Source organism: Macrosteles quadrilineatus, unplaced genomic scaffold (assembly GCF_028750875.1).
Source record: "Macrosteles quadrilineatus isolate MER2022 unplaced genomic scaffold, UCM_ALF_1.0 Scaffold_7__1_contigs__length_78375512, whole genome shotgun sequence".
Taxonomy (NCBI): domain Eukaryota; kingdom Metazoa; phylum Arthropoda; class Insecta; order Hemiptera; family Cicadellidae; genus Macrosteles; species Macrosteles quadrilineatus.
Window position 1 is genome coordinate 72,848,931 of NW_026542600.1, and position 22,396 is coordinate 72,871,326.

The window sequence follows — 22,396 nt, forward strand, 5'->3', positions numbered from 1 at the left end:
TACTATTTTGTAGAAAACACAGACTTAACTTTATGATGATTGGCAAAGGAAAACACTCTTAAGCTGAATTAAACTGGTACGGCAAGGACATTAAATATAAGTTGTCATAAAAGTCAAGTGATTTTAAATTATGTTATAACACTAACTAGATGTAGATTATATGGAACTGTTAGGTACATAATCTATGAGTTAAGTCTTTTTAACTCATAGGAAATTATGACTTTTATTTGTTTTTAAATACTGTAACTACACTTTACTTCTTTGCAATTGCTCGATTTCGAGCAACATGTACACTAGTGTTGAATTAAATCAAATTAATAAAAATCCTTTATTTCAACAGCCAAAGTCTCTGACACTTAACCTTCATTCATACAATTATATATTAGAAAGCAGTATTTAAAAAAAACAATATTTACAATATGTATGTTACAAAAACAACATTTAAGTAACAAAATTAACTATAGTTCGGCCACTTAGAAAGCGACCTCCTCCAGCATTGGTTTAGCATTAGCGCGCAGGTCGTTTTCTAAGCGGCCGAACTATACAAAAATGACTCATACACTTACATGGAACAATACTCAAGATCAAATTGTATAGAGGTAAATGGTATTCCTTAGCAGAATGGCAAACATACTATTCGGGTATCAGTATCGGTATCCGCTTTTGACGATTAATTCTCGATACCGATACCAATGTCCATGTATCGATGCTATCGAGAATTAACACACCCCTAATTTTTAAGAACAACCTCATTTATACCCTCACTATTTTTTCCAGCTACAATTGAAGACTCAAAAGACGCAGTGGTGGCTAACCTTAATCTAAGAGACTCTGCAGGGAATACACCTCTGTCCCTGGCCCTAGCTTGTGGAATGCAAGCCACAGTGCCTCACCTCATTCAAGGTAAATTGAGATTGTGGAAATCATACAGTATCTTACCTTTAGGTTTTGGCATTGCCAACAGCTCTCCACCATTCGTCTTGGTCTTGCATCTATTTCGGCTTAACATTCCAAATTCACGTGTTTTTCAGTAAAAATAAAAGACTTGAACACTCCATTATAGTCTAGGACAATGTGTGTTTGTGTGTTTGAATACAATTAAATTCAATCACTCTCTCTGCTGAGTATTAATATGTGCACTTCACAAATATTATTCCGATATGTATAATCTTTAGGAGGAGCTGACATCAATATGCGCAATGGTGCTGGTCTCTCACTTCTGCACCAAGCCATCATTAAACAAGATGCTGATACAGCCATATTCCTTCTCAACCAGGGTGCCAACATCGATGCCAAGTAAGTTAATTTTGGTCTTTTGGCGGTCATTGCAGACATTTTCCAACACAATTAGTAAAAAAACAAGTTTTCAGGTTTTATTAATTGTGATAGAAAATGTCCGCAATAATCCCTCAAACACTATAAATTCACTATCACCAAAGAACTTTTTAGTAAGTACTGGTAAGCCGATAAGAATCGATAAGTTTTGGTATCCACACATCACTATAGTTTTGAGCAATAACTCTCACCGCCGATCCTGTCATGTATCTCTATTGAATATGTAGACGAGATTTTGTTTACAGTGAGATTTCTGTAGACGTAGAAATGAAGTATCATGTATACTTTTTTTAAACAAGAAAACTACATTTAACTGTTCATAATTTCAATGTTTACACGTTTTTTTTGAGTTTGTACTATCAGGTCTAGATCTTAAATAGTAATGGTTAATAATGTCTCCCAGTTCATTTATTTGCCAGAAAATGCATCCACAAAAAGGCCCAGAGAGGTAATCATGCTCAGCTAACCTTATTGCAAGGTGAACAAACTCATACTTCAAACTAATGTACTCAATATTGTAACAGTACAGTAAAAGGCTTTTGATGACCTGGCATATTAAATAATCTGTCATTAATCCAAACAATGTGTATAAACTCAATAAATCTTCTGAATATGTTCAGCAGAGTAGTGAGGAAATAACCTGAGGTCAGGGAATTTGAATTAATAAACATGTACTTAAGTAATTCCCTTTTTAATCCTCTATTTTGGCAGCGTTGTTACAATCCCTGCAAAAACAAATATTTTTGGACAATGCTTAGCAATTTCATGTTGATTCTAGTCTCAGAATTACTGTTTTTAGATTATAAAAGGTTAATATAACCTTAATATAAAAGGTTATAATGTTACCTGGATCTGCCAGAGTAATCCAAATGCTGTCTAACGACTACGCGTTTCGAAGCAGTATAAGCTTCATCTTCAGGTCCTCAAGAACACGTTTCACTCATCAGAGGTCGTCAAATAAATATAATTTTTACACACATACATGGACGGAGAATAGTTACTGACCTCTGATGAGTGAAACGTGTTCTTGAGGACCTGAAGATGAAGCTTATACTGCTTCGAAACGCATAGTCGTTAGACAGCATTTGGATTACTCTGGCAGATCCAGGTAACATTATACCTTTTATAATCTTAGTAATTTGCGATATTCAGTAATCTGTTTTTACCACATTTGTGAACACACATCATTAGTAAGTTAAGTGTTTACTATATTTACATAAAAATAAAACTATTAAAAATTACATACTATATTGTTTTCAGGACGGTTAACAACGAAACCCCACTGCAGCTTGCTATCACTTACCACTTACCTGCCGTCGTTGAGGCACTGTGTCGCAGAGGCATTGATATGTCTATAGTAGACAGCAACAACAACTGTCCATTGTGGGCTGCTTTAGAGGCTGAGCAAGAGGACATAGCCTCTATACTAGTCAGGTAACCAGCAGTTATCCTACGATAACGCCTCTAGCTAGTACTTCCAAAAAACATTGTCATCTGGTAAAAAAGTCCTTAACATTTCTAAAATTATTAATATTATTATTATTTCTAAAACAAACAACATGTCAATGCTATCCCCCACAACCGTACACAGTTTAAAAAAAAAAAAAAATTCTATCTCATTTGTACAGTAGGACCTCGATATCTTGAAGCTGAAGGGGTAATGGTAAAAATGAAAGTTGTTGAGTTTTTCGAGTATGCGAGGTTTGTTAAAAAGGTTTAAATACCTTTTATTAAGCAATTCATTCAATTGCAGTCACAACTAGTTTCAGATCCTATGTGGAACCATCATCAGGCAACAAGGGTGTATTCTTTCTTCATACAAAGAGCGTCATATTTAGCACATAAAAATAAATAAACATTCAAACACAATTGACATTTATGTATTTTGGGACCAAGTTGTTTTGTAGGCATGTTTTATCATCAGATGAGTAAGCAAAAATAGCCTAGTATGAGGACATTAAACTAAAACTCCGTAAAACTATTGAAAACAGAAAGTTTAATGAAACATGTCATCAAAACAACTTGAACACAAGTTTGAGTGAGTTTGGCATGTGAAGGATAAACTTTGAGTAATTGAGGTTAGATATTACAGATCACAAAACGTCAACATTCGACTTATAAAGATATATATTTAATATTGTGATTTACCGGGAATTCAAGGGAATTAGGAAAAATATGAGATATCAAGGAATTTGAGTAGTTGTGTAATAAACGGGATAGCAGGTAGCTTATCTTAGAAGAAGCACAAGGAGTACATAAAACACATAGAAGACACACAAAATACATAATATTTTGTCCTCAGGGCGAAATATTTAGTGTTTTATGTGTCTTTTTTGGCCTACTTGTACTACCCCTAATGTTTCAGTTAGTTAGAGTTATTAAAAATCAGTTTAGTGAATTACTGTAGGCCTACAATATGGTGATAATTGTACCATAATATTACCATACTTCGACATTTCTACCATAATGTTATTATTTACAAAAACACCTACCCCTAACTCCCATAGTATAATTAATTCAATTACCATTAGACTTTTTAGAAGCCTTTCATTGTTACTTTCATCCTGAATAAACCTTCTTGCATTGTGTTTAAACGTTATATAAAATATGTAACATTTTACCATATTTATCATTGTATCATACATGTTTCCAGACTTTTATAACTCACTATATACTATAGTATCTACTATAATCGCGGAAGTCATTATAGTCGTTTATAAAATGGTATTAATTTGTAAATTATGTCTGCAGTGCAAAATAAACTTTAAAAATTATGAAAATGTACAGTTGTTTAAATAATCACAGTTAATTTCTCACAGTTAATCTCTTAATTCACAGTTAATCACTCTATCACAGTTTATACAATTTCTTGAATTAAAAAAATTATTCGACAAAGATCCGTTTGGTTTTAGAAGAAATAGGAGTACCTCAGATGCAGTAGTTGAGCTGATTTCTGATACTTTGGAGGCCCTGGAAAGATCCCAGAGGGCAATTGGTGTCTTCTGTTAACTTTCCAATGCCTTTGACTGTGTGAGGCATATTCTTCTAGAAAAACTTAAACTATATGGAATTGTTGGTTTTTCTTTGGTCTGGTTCAATTGCTATCTTCAAAGATGTTTCAAAAAGATGTCATCAGATATCAATCTAACATTAAACATTTTTCAAAGTGGCGTACAGTTCTTCTTGGTGTTCTTCAAGGGTCTAAGGTTGGACCTCTTCTTTTTATTCTCTATATAAATGACTTAGCGGTCATATTAAATTCCAGAATCATAGAATTTGCCGATGACACCACGGTGTTAGATAAAGCCTTCTATTGCTGTGGCAACTATCAAAGCATCTGAAAATTTGAATAAAATGGACCCTTCTTTCTTCTTTATTTTTCATTATTAACTTCTGACCTTATTTTTTAATTTAATTACTAATTACAAATAAATAAAATCTATAATATAATGTATTTTAGTTGCAAAAAAACAAAAAAAACTGACGTGTCATTTGTTTACTGGTGATGTATCACAATTATGTAGATTCTGCGTGACCAATAAACATTTTATTTCATTTCAATGAAATGTATTTTAAATGTCAGGCATGGAGTGGACACGGACTGCTGGAGTGAAGGGCCAGAAGGTTGCTACCAAACACTTCTACACAGAGCTATTGACGAAAACAATGAACAAGTTGCCAAGTTTCTTATCCAAAGGTTAGTGAAGAGTTTTACCAATCTTTCATACCTACCATAAATTTGTTAATTTTATATGAGTACTTACGAGGGCTATTCAGAAAGTAAGGAACGTTTCCATCTGACTCCGCTAGGCCCGCGTACATCTTGGTGTGTGCTCACTCGGCAACTCAGTCGGCGTCCAGACGTGACAATGGGACCATTCTGCACTGCCTGTTTTTTTGCAATTTCAATATAAGATGTGCGCTGCGATTTAAAATCCCGCCAGTTGTGAGGTGCGGTCAGTGATACGGTTTTGTTTGCAAATAACTCAAAACCGATAACAATTTATCGCCAAGTGTGTGAAGTTTACGAAAAAAAAATAATGGATGAAAGTTCTGTGCGAAAATGGTACATTCAGCTCAAAAATGGCCGAAATGACGTTCATGACGAAGCAGGAGCGGACGCCCAAGCACTGTGAGTGATGAACTGGTCACTAAAGTTGATGAAAATGTTTGTGAAAACCGCCTATTCACAATAACAGAGCTTTTGCTTTGTTTCCTACAAGTTTCACAGACTTTGTTGTTTGAAATTGTCACACAAAGGTTAGGCTACCACACATTTTTCCGAAAATGCTTCCGAAAATGGGGGCAGCTTTGATATTTCTGGATGCCTACGATAGACATGGTGAGTCACTATTGCATCACAAGTCCAGTCAAGTCAACCATTTATTTTCACACAACATTTTACAGATTCAGCATAGCTGGGAAACAGGTGAAATGATCATGGACAATTAATTAAAATACATAAAACTATAATAGGCCCTAACTATAAAATTTGGTAAGAAATCAAATATAAACATTTACTTAAAAACCATCAAATCCTGGCTAGCAACACAGCGCTTCGACAACGACACGAAGCTCAAGGCGCGCGTCACTAAGTGGCTGAGATCGCAGGCGGCAGACTTCTATGATGAAGGAATTTCAAAGCTTGTGCACCGGTACGATAAGTGTCTCAATTTGTTTGGCGACTAAGTGGAAAAGTAGTATTTTAGTTGCTCTTTTCAATGTATGTAATAAAAAAAAATTGATTGTACTTATTTTTTATTTTCTTTTTAAATGTTTCTTACTTTCTGAATAGCCCGTACTTACTCTTCCCCTCATGTTTATGCATATCTAATTATAGCTGTTCGTAACTGTTGTAGTTTTATTTTTTTATGTATATACTTAAAATCAAATATGGCAAAATTATTTATTTCATACTGTACTATTAACATTTTACAAAAGCAAAACTTAAGTACTCATTAAACTAAATCTTACTTAATGAAGGAAATAAATCTTAAGAAAATAAATATTGAGTAAAAATCCAATTCTACAAATAGAAATTGATTTATTCTGCAGGTTTAACGTGAGTTTATGTATTTATTTATTTATGTTGTTTGATGTTGCAGTGGCTGTGACCTGAACAGTCCACGGAGAGCTGGTCCGGGGGGTAGAGGGGGGGAGGAGGCCCACGACCAACAGACTCCCCTCCACCTGTGCTGTCAGTGGGGGTTGGAGTCCGTCGTTCAAACTCTAGTAGAGCATGGGGCTGATATCAATGTCAAGGTATACTTAACAACATTAATGTTGTTCCAGACTTTGACATCAGACTACTAAACTTGTTCAAGAATTGTTCTTACTTATATGTGTTACAATGCTAATAAGAGTATTTAGTTTGAAGATACAATTTTTTAAAAAAATTTCTCATATAGGGATTAAGCTATTACCGTAGTTCTCATAGATTTGCTTTTCCGTTTTTAGTTCGCCAGAGACCAAAACACCATCTGTTCAAAATCATATTTATATTTATTTTTAACTATGTGCCTGTTAGCACGATAACTTGAGATTTTTATCATCTGTAAAACATGTAAAACTACATTTATTCGGGATTATGATTGGACTATGGAAACAGGGGTTTATGGAGTAAAAACTGGGGTTTCCCATTTTTATATATGTATATACGGTACGCTTACAGAGAGATTAATTTAAAAAATAAGTTACATTATAGAAGAAAATAAATAGAAAGGGTGATGACGGACGGTACACGAATACATTCAAACGCCTTCAACCTGAGAGACGCAATAATTCCTACTTTTGGATATTGTGATCTTTGGAACCACTGATTCATATATTTTGAAACTTTGGATCCTCCTATGTCCAAAGTCCAAGGACAGTCTGTTTTATAAGTTTACTTCACATTGTAAAATTGTACTTCTGGTAATGACTGTACTTTTAGATCTTATGATCTTTGATTCTAATGATATATTTTTTTATTGTGATCTGAAATATAAACTTTGGATTGGATCTTCTGATTTTGGATCTTGTGAAGATGATCCGTTGCCATTTCTTTTCAAACTATTTTGTAGAGCTAAACAAACCAAATAATTTAGCATGTCAAAGCGTTATTGTACTCCCTAATTGTTGTGGAGAAAATAAAAAAAGCAAATTAAAAATCCCTATGTTATTCTTATGGAGAATAAATAAAATGTTGTAGTTAGCTTGTTTGATCCTGTCCGTAAGAAACTCCCTAAACCGTGACAAGATTAATACCCAAGCTCAGGTAAAGCTGAAAAATCACAAAGGTAATTTTAATTTTTAACCTGAGGACAAGATAAAATTCCAGATCTCGAAACATAATGAAAAATTTATTTTTACAAATCGTGACAGAAAATTTCCACAATAATCTCTTAACGTAAACCAAAAGTGAAGTTTAAACAAAAGACAAATACATTAATTATTATTATCCTTCACTGAGGGACACAATTTTTTTAGGATGCAGAAGGCAAGACTCCTCTTCACGCAGCCATTCAGAACCAACACCCTTCCATTATCAGTTTGCTGTTGTGCCATCCGTTCCTAGACCTGACTGTACCTGACAAGAATGGGCTGACTCCGTTTGCCACAGCTCTTGTTTGTCGCAACAACAAAGCAGCTCAAGCCATGCGTGACAAGCTACCCACTGCGGCTGAACAGGTAATGTCAGCAGGATATGTACAACAGGTCACTGTTGTTAGTAGTTTTATCAGTATGGTAATATTATGCCATTCTTTTAAAGTACTAGTGTTTAAATTAAAACCTTATGAGAAAAGGCTTTGCAGGATCATGAAATGATTTTTGTCCTAGTGACAAGCCATTATTTACATGCTTAAGAACAATAAACCAGTAAACCCTCATTAATCTGGGTTAATTAAGAATCCAAGTTGGTTAGTTAATGAAAATCCAGATGAAGTTAAATAAACCTTATATGGGTAAAACAGTGGTATTCTAGGGTTATTTGGTTACACTTGCATACAATGAAATACTTTTTCCTACAGTTACCTAACAATGCACATGTTCTCTCACTGATTTGAGAAAGCAAAGTGGCCAATTCGCTCATCAGTGAGACAATGTTAACATTGTCTCACTCTAATTACTTTGTCTCACTCCAGATTTGCAACGTGAATGCACGAAATAGTGAGCGCGTAACATGCATGCAACGTCGTATGCGCGCGAAATACGTTGGCAGCACTGGCTGTAAATCAGCTGGTCAGCTGTTGTTCTGTTGTATTTGTCACTTCACGTTCATGTTATATTAAAAGTTCAGTTCTGTGTAAAAATAGGTTATGTTTCTTCACCAATTTATTTGTTTTATGGTAACTGTAGGAAAAGTATAATGTGCAACTCGAGTTCAAAGTACAATTGCCTCACTCGAGAAACCATTCCTCAGGTTTTCTCTCGAGTGAGTCAATTGCTCACTTTTCTCACTAGTTGCACAAATAACTATTTTTTATCGACAAGTTTTACAATCTTGACAACAGTTTTAAAAACAGCTGTCCAGATTAAGCAAATGCTATATAAAAGGGTCTAGATTAATAAGGGTTATATATATAATAAATTATGATCCAGCTTGCAAACCACAAACTAATTACAGTAGTTTATAGTTTGTGTCAGTCTTATCGATGATGATCAAATGTGATCAACCCAAAGCAGTGGTTTTCCATTGGCAAGTGTTGCTCAATGATCTACGTACCGTACTAAAATCTGTTAAAAGTTTTTGAAAATACTTCCAAAATATTTAATTCTGGACCACAACCACCAATTTTATCAGCAACCTTTTTTTTAACATTTTTCAGTTGAAAAAGTAGTGATCAATGACCACCACAATTTGTTTCTCTGAATTTTTTGTGCGTTTACCAATGAATTATCCTTTCTTGGGTTTCAGTTTGATACTAAAGGACGGAATTTTCTTCACATGGCAATCCAGAAGAATGACCTGGAGAGTGTGTTGTTCCTATTGAGCATTCAAGTTGACGTCAATTCCAGAGTGAGGGATGCCAGTCAGAGCTCACCACTACACTTGGCGGCTGAGGTGGGAAATGAGATAATGGTGCGCAGTCTGCTACTGGCCGGGGCCAGGGTGAGTGATGCAACTTTCAATCTGAGGTGTTGTCCTAACTCCATCTTTCTATAATTTTTTGTGGAAATAGCAGGCTTATCAGAATGGAAAGAGTCCAAAGTGGCACAAGAAACAGGGTGTCTAGTAGTCGGGACAAACGGGAAAGTCGGGATTTGGTCTTTATTTTGATATCAAAGTCAGGAATTTTCATGATTTTACCGCGATCGCGAAGACGACGATCACGTTTCCGTGACCACGGGAGGCGATGATGATGTCTACACGGCCACTGGAGATGTTCATGATTAAGCCGCAATCGCGCTAGACATCAATCACGTTTTTGTGACCGCAGGAAATGATCATGATTTTTCCGCAATCGCGCAAGATGCTGATGATGTGTACATGGGCACGGGAGATGTTGATTATTTTGTCGTGATCGTGATAGACGACAATTACGTTTTTGTGACCACGGGAGACAATGATCCTGTCTAGACAGCCATGGGAGTTCATAATATTGGAAAACTAATGTATTCCTCAACAGTGGCGTCTATAGGAGCACATAAGCACGTGAACCCCCAATGAAAAAGAGCACAAACAACAATGATAACACCTGTGTATAGTCAGTATATCATGGTCTATTAATTAGTAAGTTAATGCCCATTAATTAGTAAGTTAATAATGCCGGGAGATGTTGATTATTTTGTTGTGATCGTGCTAGACGACGATCACGTTTTTGTAACCACGGGAGACAATGATGCTGTCTAGACAGCCATGGGAGTTCATAATATTGGAAAACTAATGTATTCGTCAACAGTGGCGTCTATAGGAGCACATAAGCACGTGAACCCCCAATGAAAAAGAGCACAAACAACAATGATAACACCTGTGTATAGTCAGTATATCATGGTCTATTAATTAGTAAGTTTTAACAAGAAACGCCAAACCTAGATACATCGGCATAACTGTAGCGCCTACAATATGAGTGAGACAGTAAGCACAAACACTTGGAGCTGAGCTGCAGACTGTGCAGCTCCTGCCTTGCCATACAAATGGACGGGTCAATTTCATACTGGTGGAGGGTAGGTCGCTTCAATCCCTGCAAAGCTTATGGGGATCTCCTTAGAAGCAGCTCTTAGAGCGCTCTCATTAGCTGATAGATGCACACGTGACATGTATTAGTCAATTGTTGATCTGTCTCTTCTCTTCACTAGTTCACTGTGTCATTCACATCCACCCTCAGGCAGTGTCAGTAGTTCTCTCCTTAAAATAAAGTGTTAAGGGCTACGAAATGCTGAAATGTAACCAGAAGTGTTCACATTTTAGAATAATTATTATGATGTTCAGTTATATTAAATTTTAGGGTTTACAAAAGTACACTATAAAAATTTAAAAAAGTATTTCTTGAAAATGTATCATTGGAAGAAAACATTTTTTATCAAAGAGAGTAGTGTAGGCCAACTTCGAAACAATATTACACTGTGTAACTAAAAATGGTCACCATCCGCCACTGTTCATCAATTATCTCACATAAAAACTAATTAATACCCTCTTGTGCTTGTTGTTTAAAATTGTTAGCAATATAATAAATATAAGTCTAGTCCTACCATATAATCTTACCCTTACTTTCCCTTATTGACCAAATCACTAGTAACTAAATTTATTGATAAAGATTATTAACAAATCACTGGTCTGTGAATATTTCCTACGATTTTAAATTTTTGCTTTGTTGGGCTAACTAAAAGTGAAGTAGATAATGTTATCAATGTTGGAAATACAGAGCCATGTGGCTGTAGTTTGGTATCTTATTAATTATTCTAATTATTCTGTTTAGAATTTTTTTCTTGTTATTTCAGTAATTTAAAACCTCATTTAACCAAATAAAACAATATAATCATAAAATAATAAACAATAACTGGTCTCCTAGTTATATAACCAAATAGTAAAGCACAAATCATGAAAATAACCTTAAAATAATAGAAACAAAATTTCGTCTACCCCAGCGATCAGGGTGGACGTACATGAACTATACACGAAAAACAAGCTTAAAAATTTACAATGGGATGAGGAATCTACTTGTGTTGCTTAGTCTATGGTATAGAGGAGAAGGGCACAGATATTCTTTTCAGCTTTTACTTACACATTATATGATTTAAGACGAAAGGACATTACCTAAATAATATTATTATTATAGAAATTGAAAATCTGGCTTCAATGGGTTGGGGATTATAAATGTTACATATAATACTTTCCTTTGAAAATGTATTCCATTTATTTTACTGAAACTCGGTAATCCTGAATGGTCCTGCCTACATTATCCGGTTAAGAGGATCTTACTGTAGGCCTACTTAATTGAGAAACAACTGTGTTTAAAATGCTATTGTTCCTTACAAAGACGAAGACTATTAAGTGGATTTTAATTGCAGCCAGATGATAGAGATGGACATCGCAGGACAGCTCTTCACGTAGCTGCTGAGGCAGGACATGCTTCTGTGGTGTCAGCACTTCTACAGAACGGAGCCGACTATGACGCCACGGACAGTGAGGGTAAGTATGCGTTTGGTGATGTGTGGTTACTTAGTTAATCAGGATGAGAGTAAAATTAACTCGTACCTGGTGAGAAAAGTATTAGCATTGACTTTCAGATACTGAAGTATTGAACCTTTTTGTGACAGAGAGAGGGTTAAAAAGATTGTAGTGGATGAACAACTCACAGTGTGCAGTCTCAATGGTAGGCTTCATTTTATCATTAGTACCGAAAGTCTTCTGATGTACCCATAAATTTTATGTGTGAGGAGAAGCCACACAGGAACACCAAATTTCAGGTACAAGCCGAGCATATGAGAGTTATTGTCACGTATGAGGTGAAGCCTAAGGTTGGGAATAATTTGAGCAAGTGCCAAAAAATCACTTTTGGTACAAGTTATGAACGATACTTTTCATCACAACACAAAAATACAAAATAACAGATCTCAGTATAATTAAAACTATTAAATTTCCTAACTAACACTATTCTAATATAAAAACCAAAGAAAAAAGGTTATAGCAAAGCAAACCTACATAGCTTATAAGTTCAAGTTCAAGATTATGTGCATTGTGCACTAAACATGCACTACTTCATATTTGTATTGTTAAATAGTAAAACATCTGATTTTAACAATTAAAACAAATACTGAGCCTACGCATGTAGTGGGCAAATGAAGAACTGATAGAGAGGAAGGGAAAGTAAATTTAAAGCAAGGGAAAAATTATCAGTTCATTTTTCAATTGATTTTATTTGAATATAATCAAAAAAAAAAAAATTACAAAATTATTACATGCTATGCTGCAAAATCCAAAATCTATGATTAATATACCATATTGTGTGTGGAACAGGGGACAATGCATTGCATGTAGCAGTGAGAGAAGGCCACCTAGCTGTTGTTAGAGCTCTCCTGACAGAGTCCCGTCTGGACGCTGAAGCTGTGAATCTGAAGGGTCGTAACCCACTACACACTCTTGCACGATTCGCCAAGGACAATGCAGCAACTATCTGCGAACTCTTCCTCGAGTGCATGCCAGAATATCCCCTGGATAAACCAGATCTGGAGGGAAATACAGGTAATGTCTACGACAAATGTATTTAAATAACCAATATCAATTTGTTTTTAAAAGAATAGTCTATATATGGCTCCAGTCCCATAAGTTTACCTGTTCATTTTATATTTACAAGCTTATCTAATTTGTTAGAGGTTATAAAAGCTACTATTTTGCTATGTTTTTCATTTTAGCGAATTTCCCATATGGTAAGACCTGGACTCAGGACTTTTTACTTTTTCGTTTTGAGGTCTCTAGAGGCCAAAAACACCATCCGTTCAAATTCATATATATCTGTGACGTGTGTCTGTTAGCACGATAACTCAAGCAAAAATGATTTGATTTTTATGAAATTTGGTATAAACGTATAAACCTACGTTTATTCAAATGAATTTGCAAACCAGCATGATCGGAATATGGGAACCTGGGTTTATGGGGTGTTTTACGGGGTAAAAATAGGTTTTTCCCATTTTTGACCCTAAAAACCATTTTCATGAATAGTCAATCACATAAACTCTTATGATGTTTCAAGCCATTAATTAATTGCGACTGGCCAAATTTGGTGAGATATATTTGAAAATGAATCTTATACACAGCTTCTCAGATGCAGAGAATTTAATCAAACATTATACTTTTACATGAGTCATTCTTAAACACCAGATGAATGATACATAGGATGTGCTAAATGATGTTCTTGTCCACATTTAGATTTAACAATAATAATCTTTCTGTTTGTTTCAGCTCTCATCCTTGCGTACACCAAAGGCAATGGTAACCTCTGTAGGACCTTGGTAAAGGCAGGGGCCTGTGTTGGGGCGATGAACAAGGATGGAATTACTATCTTCAACTATCAAGTGGCTTCCAACTCAAAGACTTTACTCAAAAGGTAATTAGAATTTGATTGTGTCTGACTATCAAAACTGATTTAAATGCAATGCTATTGGAGGTAATTGTGTTCCAAAATATTTGATAGCAGGGGTGTATGATTGTATAATAATGAGTTTAACGGCTGTACCATGATGTTTTATATTCATGTCCTAATTTGGAAATTGTTATACTATGATGGAAATGTCACATGACTCGATATTTTAGTGCTGCTGCCTGTCAAAGTTTAAGTGTTTTGCAAATTGCCGCTTGATGGCTGCATCACCCATGTTAATGTACTGTGCTGCTGGATATATTGAGTTATGATGGGGTTTTTAGTGCTATAGTCAGAATTGTTATTTAGGAAGACTTACATTCATAGATGTATCATACCTTTAAAATATGGTCCAGTAAATATTTACCAACCCAGATTAAAGTAATGTTGAAATATGCAATATCATCTATTTAAATGAAGTATGTTGTTTGTTATTTATTTCTTTTAAAAATTTACTTAGCTGAAGATTTTTGTGGCTCCAAAACCCACCTCTCTCAGGCCAAGTATATTCCTGGCAAACTATATTTGTATATTTATTTATGTTTTTTGACTAAGATTTTATTTTTTATCCAGACTACTAGACAATCTATCACAAGAACCTCCGTGGGTAGAAGGCGACATTTGTCTGGAATGCGGAACCAAGTTCGGACTTACCATGAGGAAACACCATTGGTATGACTGTTTAACAATTATTAACAAAAACTAAATCGGAAGGAACGTAGTGATTATTAATTGTTTAAAAAGTTAAGATAAACATAATTAGTCATAATTATAACACTCGTTTTCAAACTCAAATTGATAGACTATCTAGAATTTTATAAAAAGAAAACAAAATTATCATTAGGTAATGATATAATTGGTAGCTTCAATACAAAACTCATGATACAAAACATCTGTTATCTGATGACCGTTATTGCGTTAGTCACTGGGATCGCGGAACGTCACAACTATAATTACATTACGGGATGGTGTAATAACGCATCAATTCGTGCGGCGCATCGTCAAAAACTATAAAACGTCCTTAGCCTTTTTTCTTTAGACTTTTAGTTCAATATCAGTGTATAATGCGTTGCTGTTAAATACTTAATGTTTTTGAACAGTCTTAATTATCCCTTTAGTTAGTAATACATCATACAATCCAAATGTATTATATAAGCAATGCTCAATAGCATTCATAGAATTCATAGCATTCTTTTTCCTTTGTACTGTATTTTGTAATTTGCTACTGTACTGTAGATGATTTGTTACAAGCTGATGTGACAATCCATTTGTTTACATTTTTTAACACTGTCATAGCTGATAAGACTGTCATTTTTTGACAGTCTATATAAGATAAATATTTAAAATATTAAAAAAGTTTTTAATTTTTTAATGAAAAATGAATTTTTCTAGAACAGAACCTGGCATGGATATTGTTTTTAGCCTAAAACTAAGACATTTCCATTTCTAACAATTTGGAGGAAATTGTAGGAGGCGTTTTTTAAATCATTGTGTGCAAACTTTACTTATATTATAGTATAGATTAGTTATCAAGATGTGTCATTATTTAATTACATACGAAATCCTTTACAAAAACTACCCAACAAACATCTGACTCGTACAAAAACTAACTTTATTTTCTATCAGTTAGTTTTTCAACTAACTAATAACTTCCATCAGTTACTTTTTACGGGACTAACTAATAACTTCTAACTAGTTAGAATTTTTGACTAACTTTCCCAACTATGTACGATACCTGTAATTTTACAATTTATATTCTCTATTTTTACTTATAATGTTATCAATAGCACTCTGTGAATTTAAATCTATCCTTGTTGGATAAGTAAATAAATATATGTTTAAAAAGTAATCAAATATATGTTTCAGTCGACACTGTGGCAGACTTCTCTGTAGCAAGTGTTCTTCCCAAGAAGTTGCAATCATGAAGTTCAACCTTCATAAAGCTGTAAGAGTCTGCACTGTCTGTTTTGACCTCTTGAACGTCGGAGTTTCGTAGTACCTACAAAACCTCCAAACATACCAAATGACTGTGCATTTTAATCTATATTCCTTATTTGAATGAATTCATATTTTTCATATTTATATAATCGTTACAATATTTTTTGTACTGCACGAAACAGCACGCTGTGTTTCGGTGTGAAGTGATACATTATTATGTAAAATACCTAGAGTAAGAATTAATTTTTCTAAATATTCCTGATTGTTTTTATATTTTGTTTTTAATATAGTTCTGTAAGCTTGCCCTTTGCGGATCAAAGACAGGGGATGTGGCTCTAAGACACTGACCTGTGTTTGCTAATTGTGCTTTAAAGAGATGCTAGAATGTGTATGAACGCTTCTGATGAGTTTCTATAACCAAAGTTTCCATAAATGTATGGTTTATTGCATGTGGAATCGTACATAAAATAGCTTTATTAAAAATTGGGTTAACTTATTCCTTGTAACCTCAGCCCTTAGGTGCTGTACACGGAGAGTTGAGCTCCCGCAAAGGGTTAAAGTATTGTTCATTTATTTGTTAACTGCATTTCATGAGCTCTTTTGTATTTAGTTTAAAATAATGTGTAGCAATGATATAATTAATTCCTATGTATGTTTTGTTAAATTCAATAAAATATGTTATAGTTACCTATGAGTTTTTGTTATATTGCTTATCTGGGTACCATTTAGTTATCTATGAAAAAAAAAACTATTTCTCTTCTCAGCTTTAAAACTTGCCAAATCTAGGAACCGACTGTATGTTTGAGTGATACATGCACTGTACAAATTGCTTCTTATTAGGCTGCGGCCACACGGGCGTTTTTTTCACGCACAAACGCAGAGTGAAAACACGCGAAAAATTAGAGTAGCATTGAAACAAATAGGCGCCCGCTACTGCGGGAAAACACACTGTGTGTGGCATACCTCATTACATTTAATGCTGCTCATATTTCTTGCGTTTTTTCACGCTGCGTTCTTGCGTGAAAAAACGCCCGTGTGGCCGTAGCCTTAATGTTTAAAAATCTGATGTTACACACCCAGGGACATCTTCCATTTCATTTCTTCCTGTAATTAATATAGCAGCAGGAGACATGAGTTGTATCTTTTCTACATAACATACCTTAATAAATTAGCATAAAACCATGGTTTTCCATGTGTAGTTACTTTTTATCAGACCTTGTTTTTGAAAGCTTTTTTAAATCATTAACACTCAAAACGAGCTTAAGACATTACTTTAATGCTTGGAACATTTCATTACGCTGATGAATATATTGGGCTCAATTGGCACTCTCATTAATGGATTAGGATTATTTTAAATTCTTGAGGAAATCTATAGATCGAATACTGTGGTATATATGATGACTGGAAAAGCTATTTCTAGGGCGATGAGAGGACATGGGATTGTAGATGCACCCCTCAGTACCTTAAGAGTATCAGTATTCTAGTTTTCTATGAAATTCCTGGAATTTTGAGGTGTTTTTATTTTTTAAAATTAATTATTGGACTTATTACATTTAACGGAAAATCTTGACCGAGGTACTAACCCTCCCTCCTCAACGAATAATTGGAACCCCCGGCAGTTCTTGAACCACTGTCTTTCATCGTTGTAAGTACTTGAAATCTTTCACAGTTATGAGTCTTTGTTTTATGAGATTTTGGTGGTTAGGATTTAAATCTTTCTACAAAACCTTCTAGAGCGTTTTCCAAAAATTGCACCTCTTCCTGTAATATAACTAGGTCTACTATACTCTACTACTATAATATTGTAACTATAATCTACTAATGACGACTAACAGCTAGGGGGCCTGGGGCGAAGTTTGACATCATTCCGGTTCAAAAAGGACCGCAAGAGTTCAAATTCAAGTTCAATTCCAACTCTTTATTTATTATTTGTTTTCTCCCTAGGGCCAGGGCCACTGTTTAATGGTGAAAATAATGGCTCTGAATGTTAAAGCAACTGTTGATCACAACAAAAGTATATTTTATAAAATTAATAAACTGCGGAATACTTGATAATTTGTAAATGTCACTTAACATTTTCTTGTTTTCCCAGAATGATGTATATATGATGACTGGAAAAGCTATTTCTAGGGCGATGAGAGGACATGGGATTGTAGATGCACCCCTCAGTACCTTTTAATACCTTTTAAATTTTAATACATATATATATATTTATACAAATTCTTAGTAGAAAACAACTAATTTGTGGCGTCTTGTGGTTTATGATGGCAACAATACTGTTAAAAATGGCAAATACAGATTGAACTGTGATTTTTACTAATCTTGCTGCATTAATATTGGTATGACATATTGGTTATGCTCCATATGCTACTGCTGTGACACAGTTAGATGGCAGTATTTAATTTGATTATTGCACAGCTTTTAGATTTAATACATGCATTCCTGAATTGTTGATTAACACCAGGTTCAAATGTCACTCTGACACTAAAAGAACATTGAATAACATTAAGGAAAAGGTGGGGCAAGTAGAAATTTACAAACACAAAAATGTCAACTGTCGTTTAGTTCTTTTAATAGGCAGGTATAAATAACTGAATAAACAACTATTCAAAACTATTCATTTAAATACAATGTGTCATTGAAATCTATATTTATATTTTAGATATAGAATAAATTACACTTTACATTTACATATCATTTTGAAAATACAAAACATCAGATATGTTACAATAAAACCAAGTGAAAATACACACAGCTTTTTTATACAAAAAATAAATCTCAACAACGACTTAGGTGAAGTGTAAGAGATGAAATGACCGTATTGAACAAACCAGGTGTAAGCAGCACACTATTAACCGATGTTAGCTTGTGAATTAAAGTTGAATTTTGAACAAAAGATTGGAATGGAAAAAAATTGTCCAACCACTGCAGACTTTATTTACTGAAATCCATTCCAATTTATATAAGAATGATAAATTATCTATGACATTTTGTGAGTGAACTATTTTTTTTTAGGAGAATAAAAAAAACTTGTAACCAAAGCCATATTAAATTAATACTAATGCAATACATATAGTTGAAGTTTGATTCTCTCCTCAAACAAATTTAAATCAACCCAAGATAAACTTACAGAGCAATTAATTTTATGTGCATATCATAGCTAGTAAATGTTAAAAATACCCCCGCCGCAGCAAACCTGCAGACTAAGCGAATTTCCATTTGCCTGATTTAATGTTTAGTTAATTCTATTTCAATAACATTAGGTTTAACGAGTACCTAGGTTTGCTGCTATAGGGAAGGTAGTACAGTGTGTTTGTTAAGTAAAACATTAATAGCTTAGTAAAAAATAAATATATTTGGGAAGTTTGATAAAAATATATCCACTATGCAAACTACAACAGTTAACTTAATAACATGGGAATTTTCAATTTTTTGAGATTTCTATGTTTCCAATAACAGTACAAAAACACTTTAATGTACTAAATTATTTGTTTTTTAAGCTCTTCAAAATGGTCTAGAGAGGAATTGATAAATTTTATGTTTTGAGGGTAAAAAACAAGAAAAACCAATTTTAATACATATATATACATATATATTATATATATATACAATTTGTTATATATACATGTATAAAAATTTGAACAAATCGTGTTTTTTGCCTCTAGAGACATCAAAATGAAAAAGTATATGGATGCCGGTCTCACTGTGCCACCTACGGTAATAGCTATACTTCCCTATAGGGAAATTTGCTAAAATGGGGGTGTTCAAATAATTTACAGGCTATGATATTTTTTTATCTTTAAAGTATTATTTTAACTATCTAAGATAATATAATTGCAGCTCCCTTCTCATAAAGGAGATGTTTGAAGAAACCCTTCCACAATACACTTTTAAACTTGTATTTTAAAACTAAAATGTTAAAGATTTTGTCGGTTCAAAACATCACAATCAAAATCATTTCATCTCAATCACATTCACAAGATGTGTTTTGTTTTTAAAGCCGATTTCATACTACAATTTTTTTTCCAATTAGTGTAGAGAGAATTAAGTGTCGGTAATCAATAGATTCAATACCCCGTTGTGAAATGAATCGGTGGACAGTAGAAATGAAATTATGTATATCATGGTATAAAATAAAATACTACAATAACGACATAATGCTATAAATACCAGTCTATGAAAAAAATAATTTATTATGCTAATAATAACAAAAAAGAACACTGGAACACAACAAAACTTGTAACATAAAGTAACATAAAATTTATCAAGTAAGCTTCTGAGAAAAAACTAAAGCTTGAGGAGTGAAAACTGACTTCAGTCCAAATTAAAAACTTCTTCTGTTCAGAGGTCACACATTTGCAAGGTTGTAGAGCTTCTCCCATCACAATCATTGCAGTAAACATAAAAAAAACTGTAATAATACAATCAAGTGAAAACTCTTGAAACAGCCAAATTTTACAATTACTTGCCATTGATACATTATGATAATTAATTGCATATAGTCTAACCAAATATACAAAATATTTTATCAGTAATATCCAAATACAATTGTTTAATCAGTGTAATTGAAGTAAGCTGACATTAATAATACTTTATCACAAAAACAAAACCAACACCCAATTAGTATCATTTCATGACTGATGCAAAACTGGATAGCTTTAATCTAGCTTTATGCATAACTTAATTTAATAAAACCTTCAATCTCAGTTTTAACAATTGTACAGATAATCGTAAGTACATTTAAAAAAAACATAACCCTAAACATAGAATAAAATATGAACTCAGCAACAACATTTTATCAACTCAAATAACATTGATTATTGTTAAAACCTGAAAAGTAATAAACAAATAAAAAAATATATAAAAAATAAATTAAGTGTTTTCCAGCCTAGGTTTTGGTAGTCCTTCTTATGGCACATTCTTATTGAATTTATGTTAATATTATGTATATTATTATGATACTTCTTTATTATTTATTTCATTATGATACCGGTAGGGGTCTGCACAAAAAATGTCGGTACGGTACGGTTCTAGCATAATTACCGCCATCCCGCAGAGCATTTTACCCGGTAGGATTTTGGTTTGGTACATCCTATAAAAATAATTATCAATTACTTTCAATTCATTAACATAGTCAAAACGTATTTTTTCTCAAGTCAAATAGTAAATCTAACGAAACATGCCAGATTGCACAATAGATTTTTGTAGCAGAGCGATGAAAGCAAGAGTTTTTTGAATGGATTATCTAAGGAATATTAAATATAAATACATTCACAGTATTATTATGTGTGTCGTTTCATTATATTACCTTGTTCCCTTTTTGTTATTTTAGCTTATATTTTATGTGAATTAAATCATCGTCACACATTATTAGACAACCCATAAATGTAATATGAAACAGGGACACGACCAATTTGTTAATTGCAAAACATGCAGTACCCTAGCAGCCGACAAAGTCAGCTATGAGGTTAGAATTGCACTTCACAGTCTTTAGCATGGATTAAACATACTCCTCAGGAAGGAGAGTCCCATTTGTCATAATCCCATCTGTTATAATTCTTTTTACATGGCATAACAGCATATTAAGTTCATATGTAAACTCATTTGCGAGAATACTACTATTAATAACTTACTATAAGTTAGTAACCGGAACACATTGTAGAAATTGTGGAACATTTTCAATTGATATTATTTAATATTTTTAAACATTTAAATTAATCACCCAGTTATTGTGCTGGTTGGAAAAAAGTTACAAGTTGTGTTAAATTAAATTGTTTCTTTAAACATGTGTATTCCTAAAAATTCTGAAACCAATATTAAAACCACTTTATCATGGCCATGACTTATCTTAGTAGTAAAATGGGTAGTAGTAAAGTAAAGCCTTTATCTTAACTGTGTTTTTTTCTTGCCACAATCCTGTTATGAGTCAAGGGTTTAAATAATTACCTTGTACTGTAATTGTTAGGAAACCATATTGTAAGATACTATCCATTTTCATTGTAATGTGAATGTATTAAAGTTCAAAATGGTTTAAATACAATCCTGAAAAGAAAACGGCAAAAATACTCGTAGCCGCATACCGTTTTTGTAGCGAGAACCAAGATACAAAATAAAAAATACCGTACCGACCTTAAATTTTTTGTACCATAGACCCCTAGATACCAGCTCACGAATTTGATTACAATCTATTATTATGTATTTCATTATGATACGTTCTTTCGAATTTCATTACAATCCGTTATTATGTATTTCATTACAATCTGTTATTATGTATTTCATTACAATCTGTTATTATGTATTTCATTACAATCTGTTATTATGTATTTCATTACAATCTGTTATTATGTATTTCATGACAATCTGTTATTATGTATTTCATTACAACCCATTATTATGTATTTCATTACAACCCATTATTATGTGTTTCATTATGATACGTTCTTACAAATTTCATTACAATCGGTTATTATGTATTTCATTATGATAGGAATTTCATTACAACCCATTATTATGTGTTTCATTATGATACGTTCTTACATATTTCATTACAATCTATTATTATG

The 22,396-nt window shown here is 33.3% G+C and overlaps 2 protein-coding genes across 2 annotated transcripts in view; one reads left to right on the plus strand and one right to left on the minus strand.

The window, feature by feature from the left end:
* LOC128997959 (rabankyrin-5-like) overlaps positions 1–16,520 on the plus strand; it is an 80,149-nt gene extending 63,629 nt beyond the window's left edge. The window contains exons 12-23 of the mRNA XM_054423818.1: positions 778–903; positions 1,176–1,296; positions 2,596–2,769; positions 4,919–5,032; positions 6,441–6,597; positions 7,804–8,004; positions 9,233–9,427; positions 11,827–11,947; positions 12,776–13,000; positions 13,718–13,862; positions 14,469–14,567; positions 15,762–16,520. Of these exons, the coding sequence (XP_054279793.1) occupies positions 778–903; positions 1,176–1,296; positions 2,596–2,769; positions 4,919–5,032; positions 6,441–6,597; positions 7,804–8,004; positions 9,233–9,427; positions 11,827–11,947; positions 12,776–13,000; positions 13,718–13,862; positions 14,469–14,567; positions 15,762–15,891 (1,808 nt within the window). The 3' untranslated portion in view covers positions 15,892–16,520. The remainder of the gene's footprint in view (positions 1–777; positions 904–1,175; positions 1,297–2,595; positions 2,770–4,918; positions 5,033–6,440; positions 6,598–7,803; positions 8,005–9,232; positions 9,428–11,826; positions 11,948–12,775; positions 13,001–13,717; positions 13,863–14,468; positions 14,568–15,761) is intronic.
* Positions 16,521–19,333: 2,813 nt separating this feature from the next.
* Positions 19,334–22,396, minus strand: part of LOC128999155 (nipped-B-like protein B) — a 62,007-nt gene continuing 58,944 nt past the window's right edge. Inside the window, exon 34 of the mRNA XM_054425527.1 lies at positions 19,334–20,244. The gene's annotated coding sequence lies outside the window, so the exon portion shown is untranslated. The remainder of the gene's footprint in view (positions 20,245–22,396) is intronic.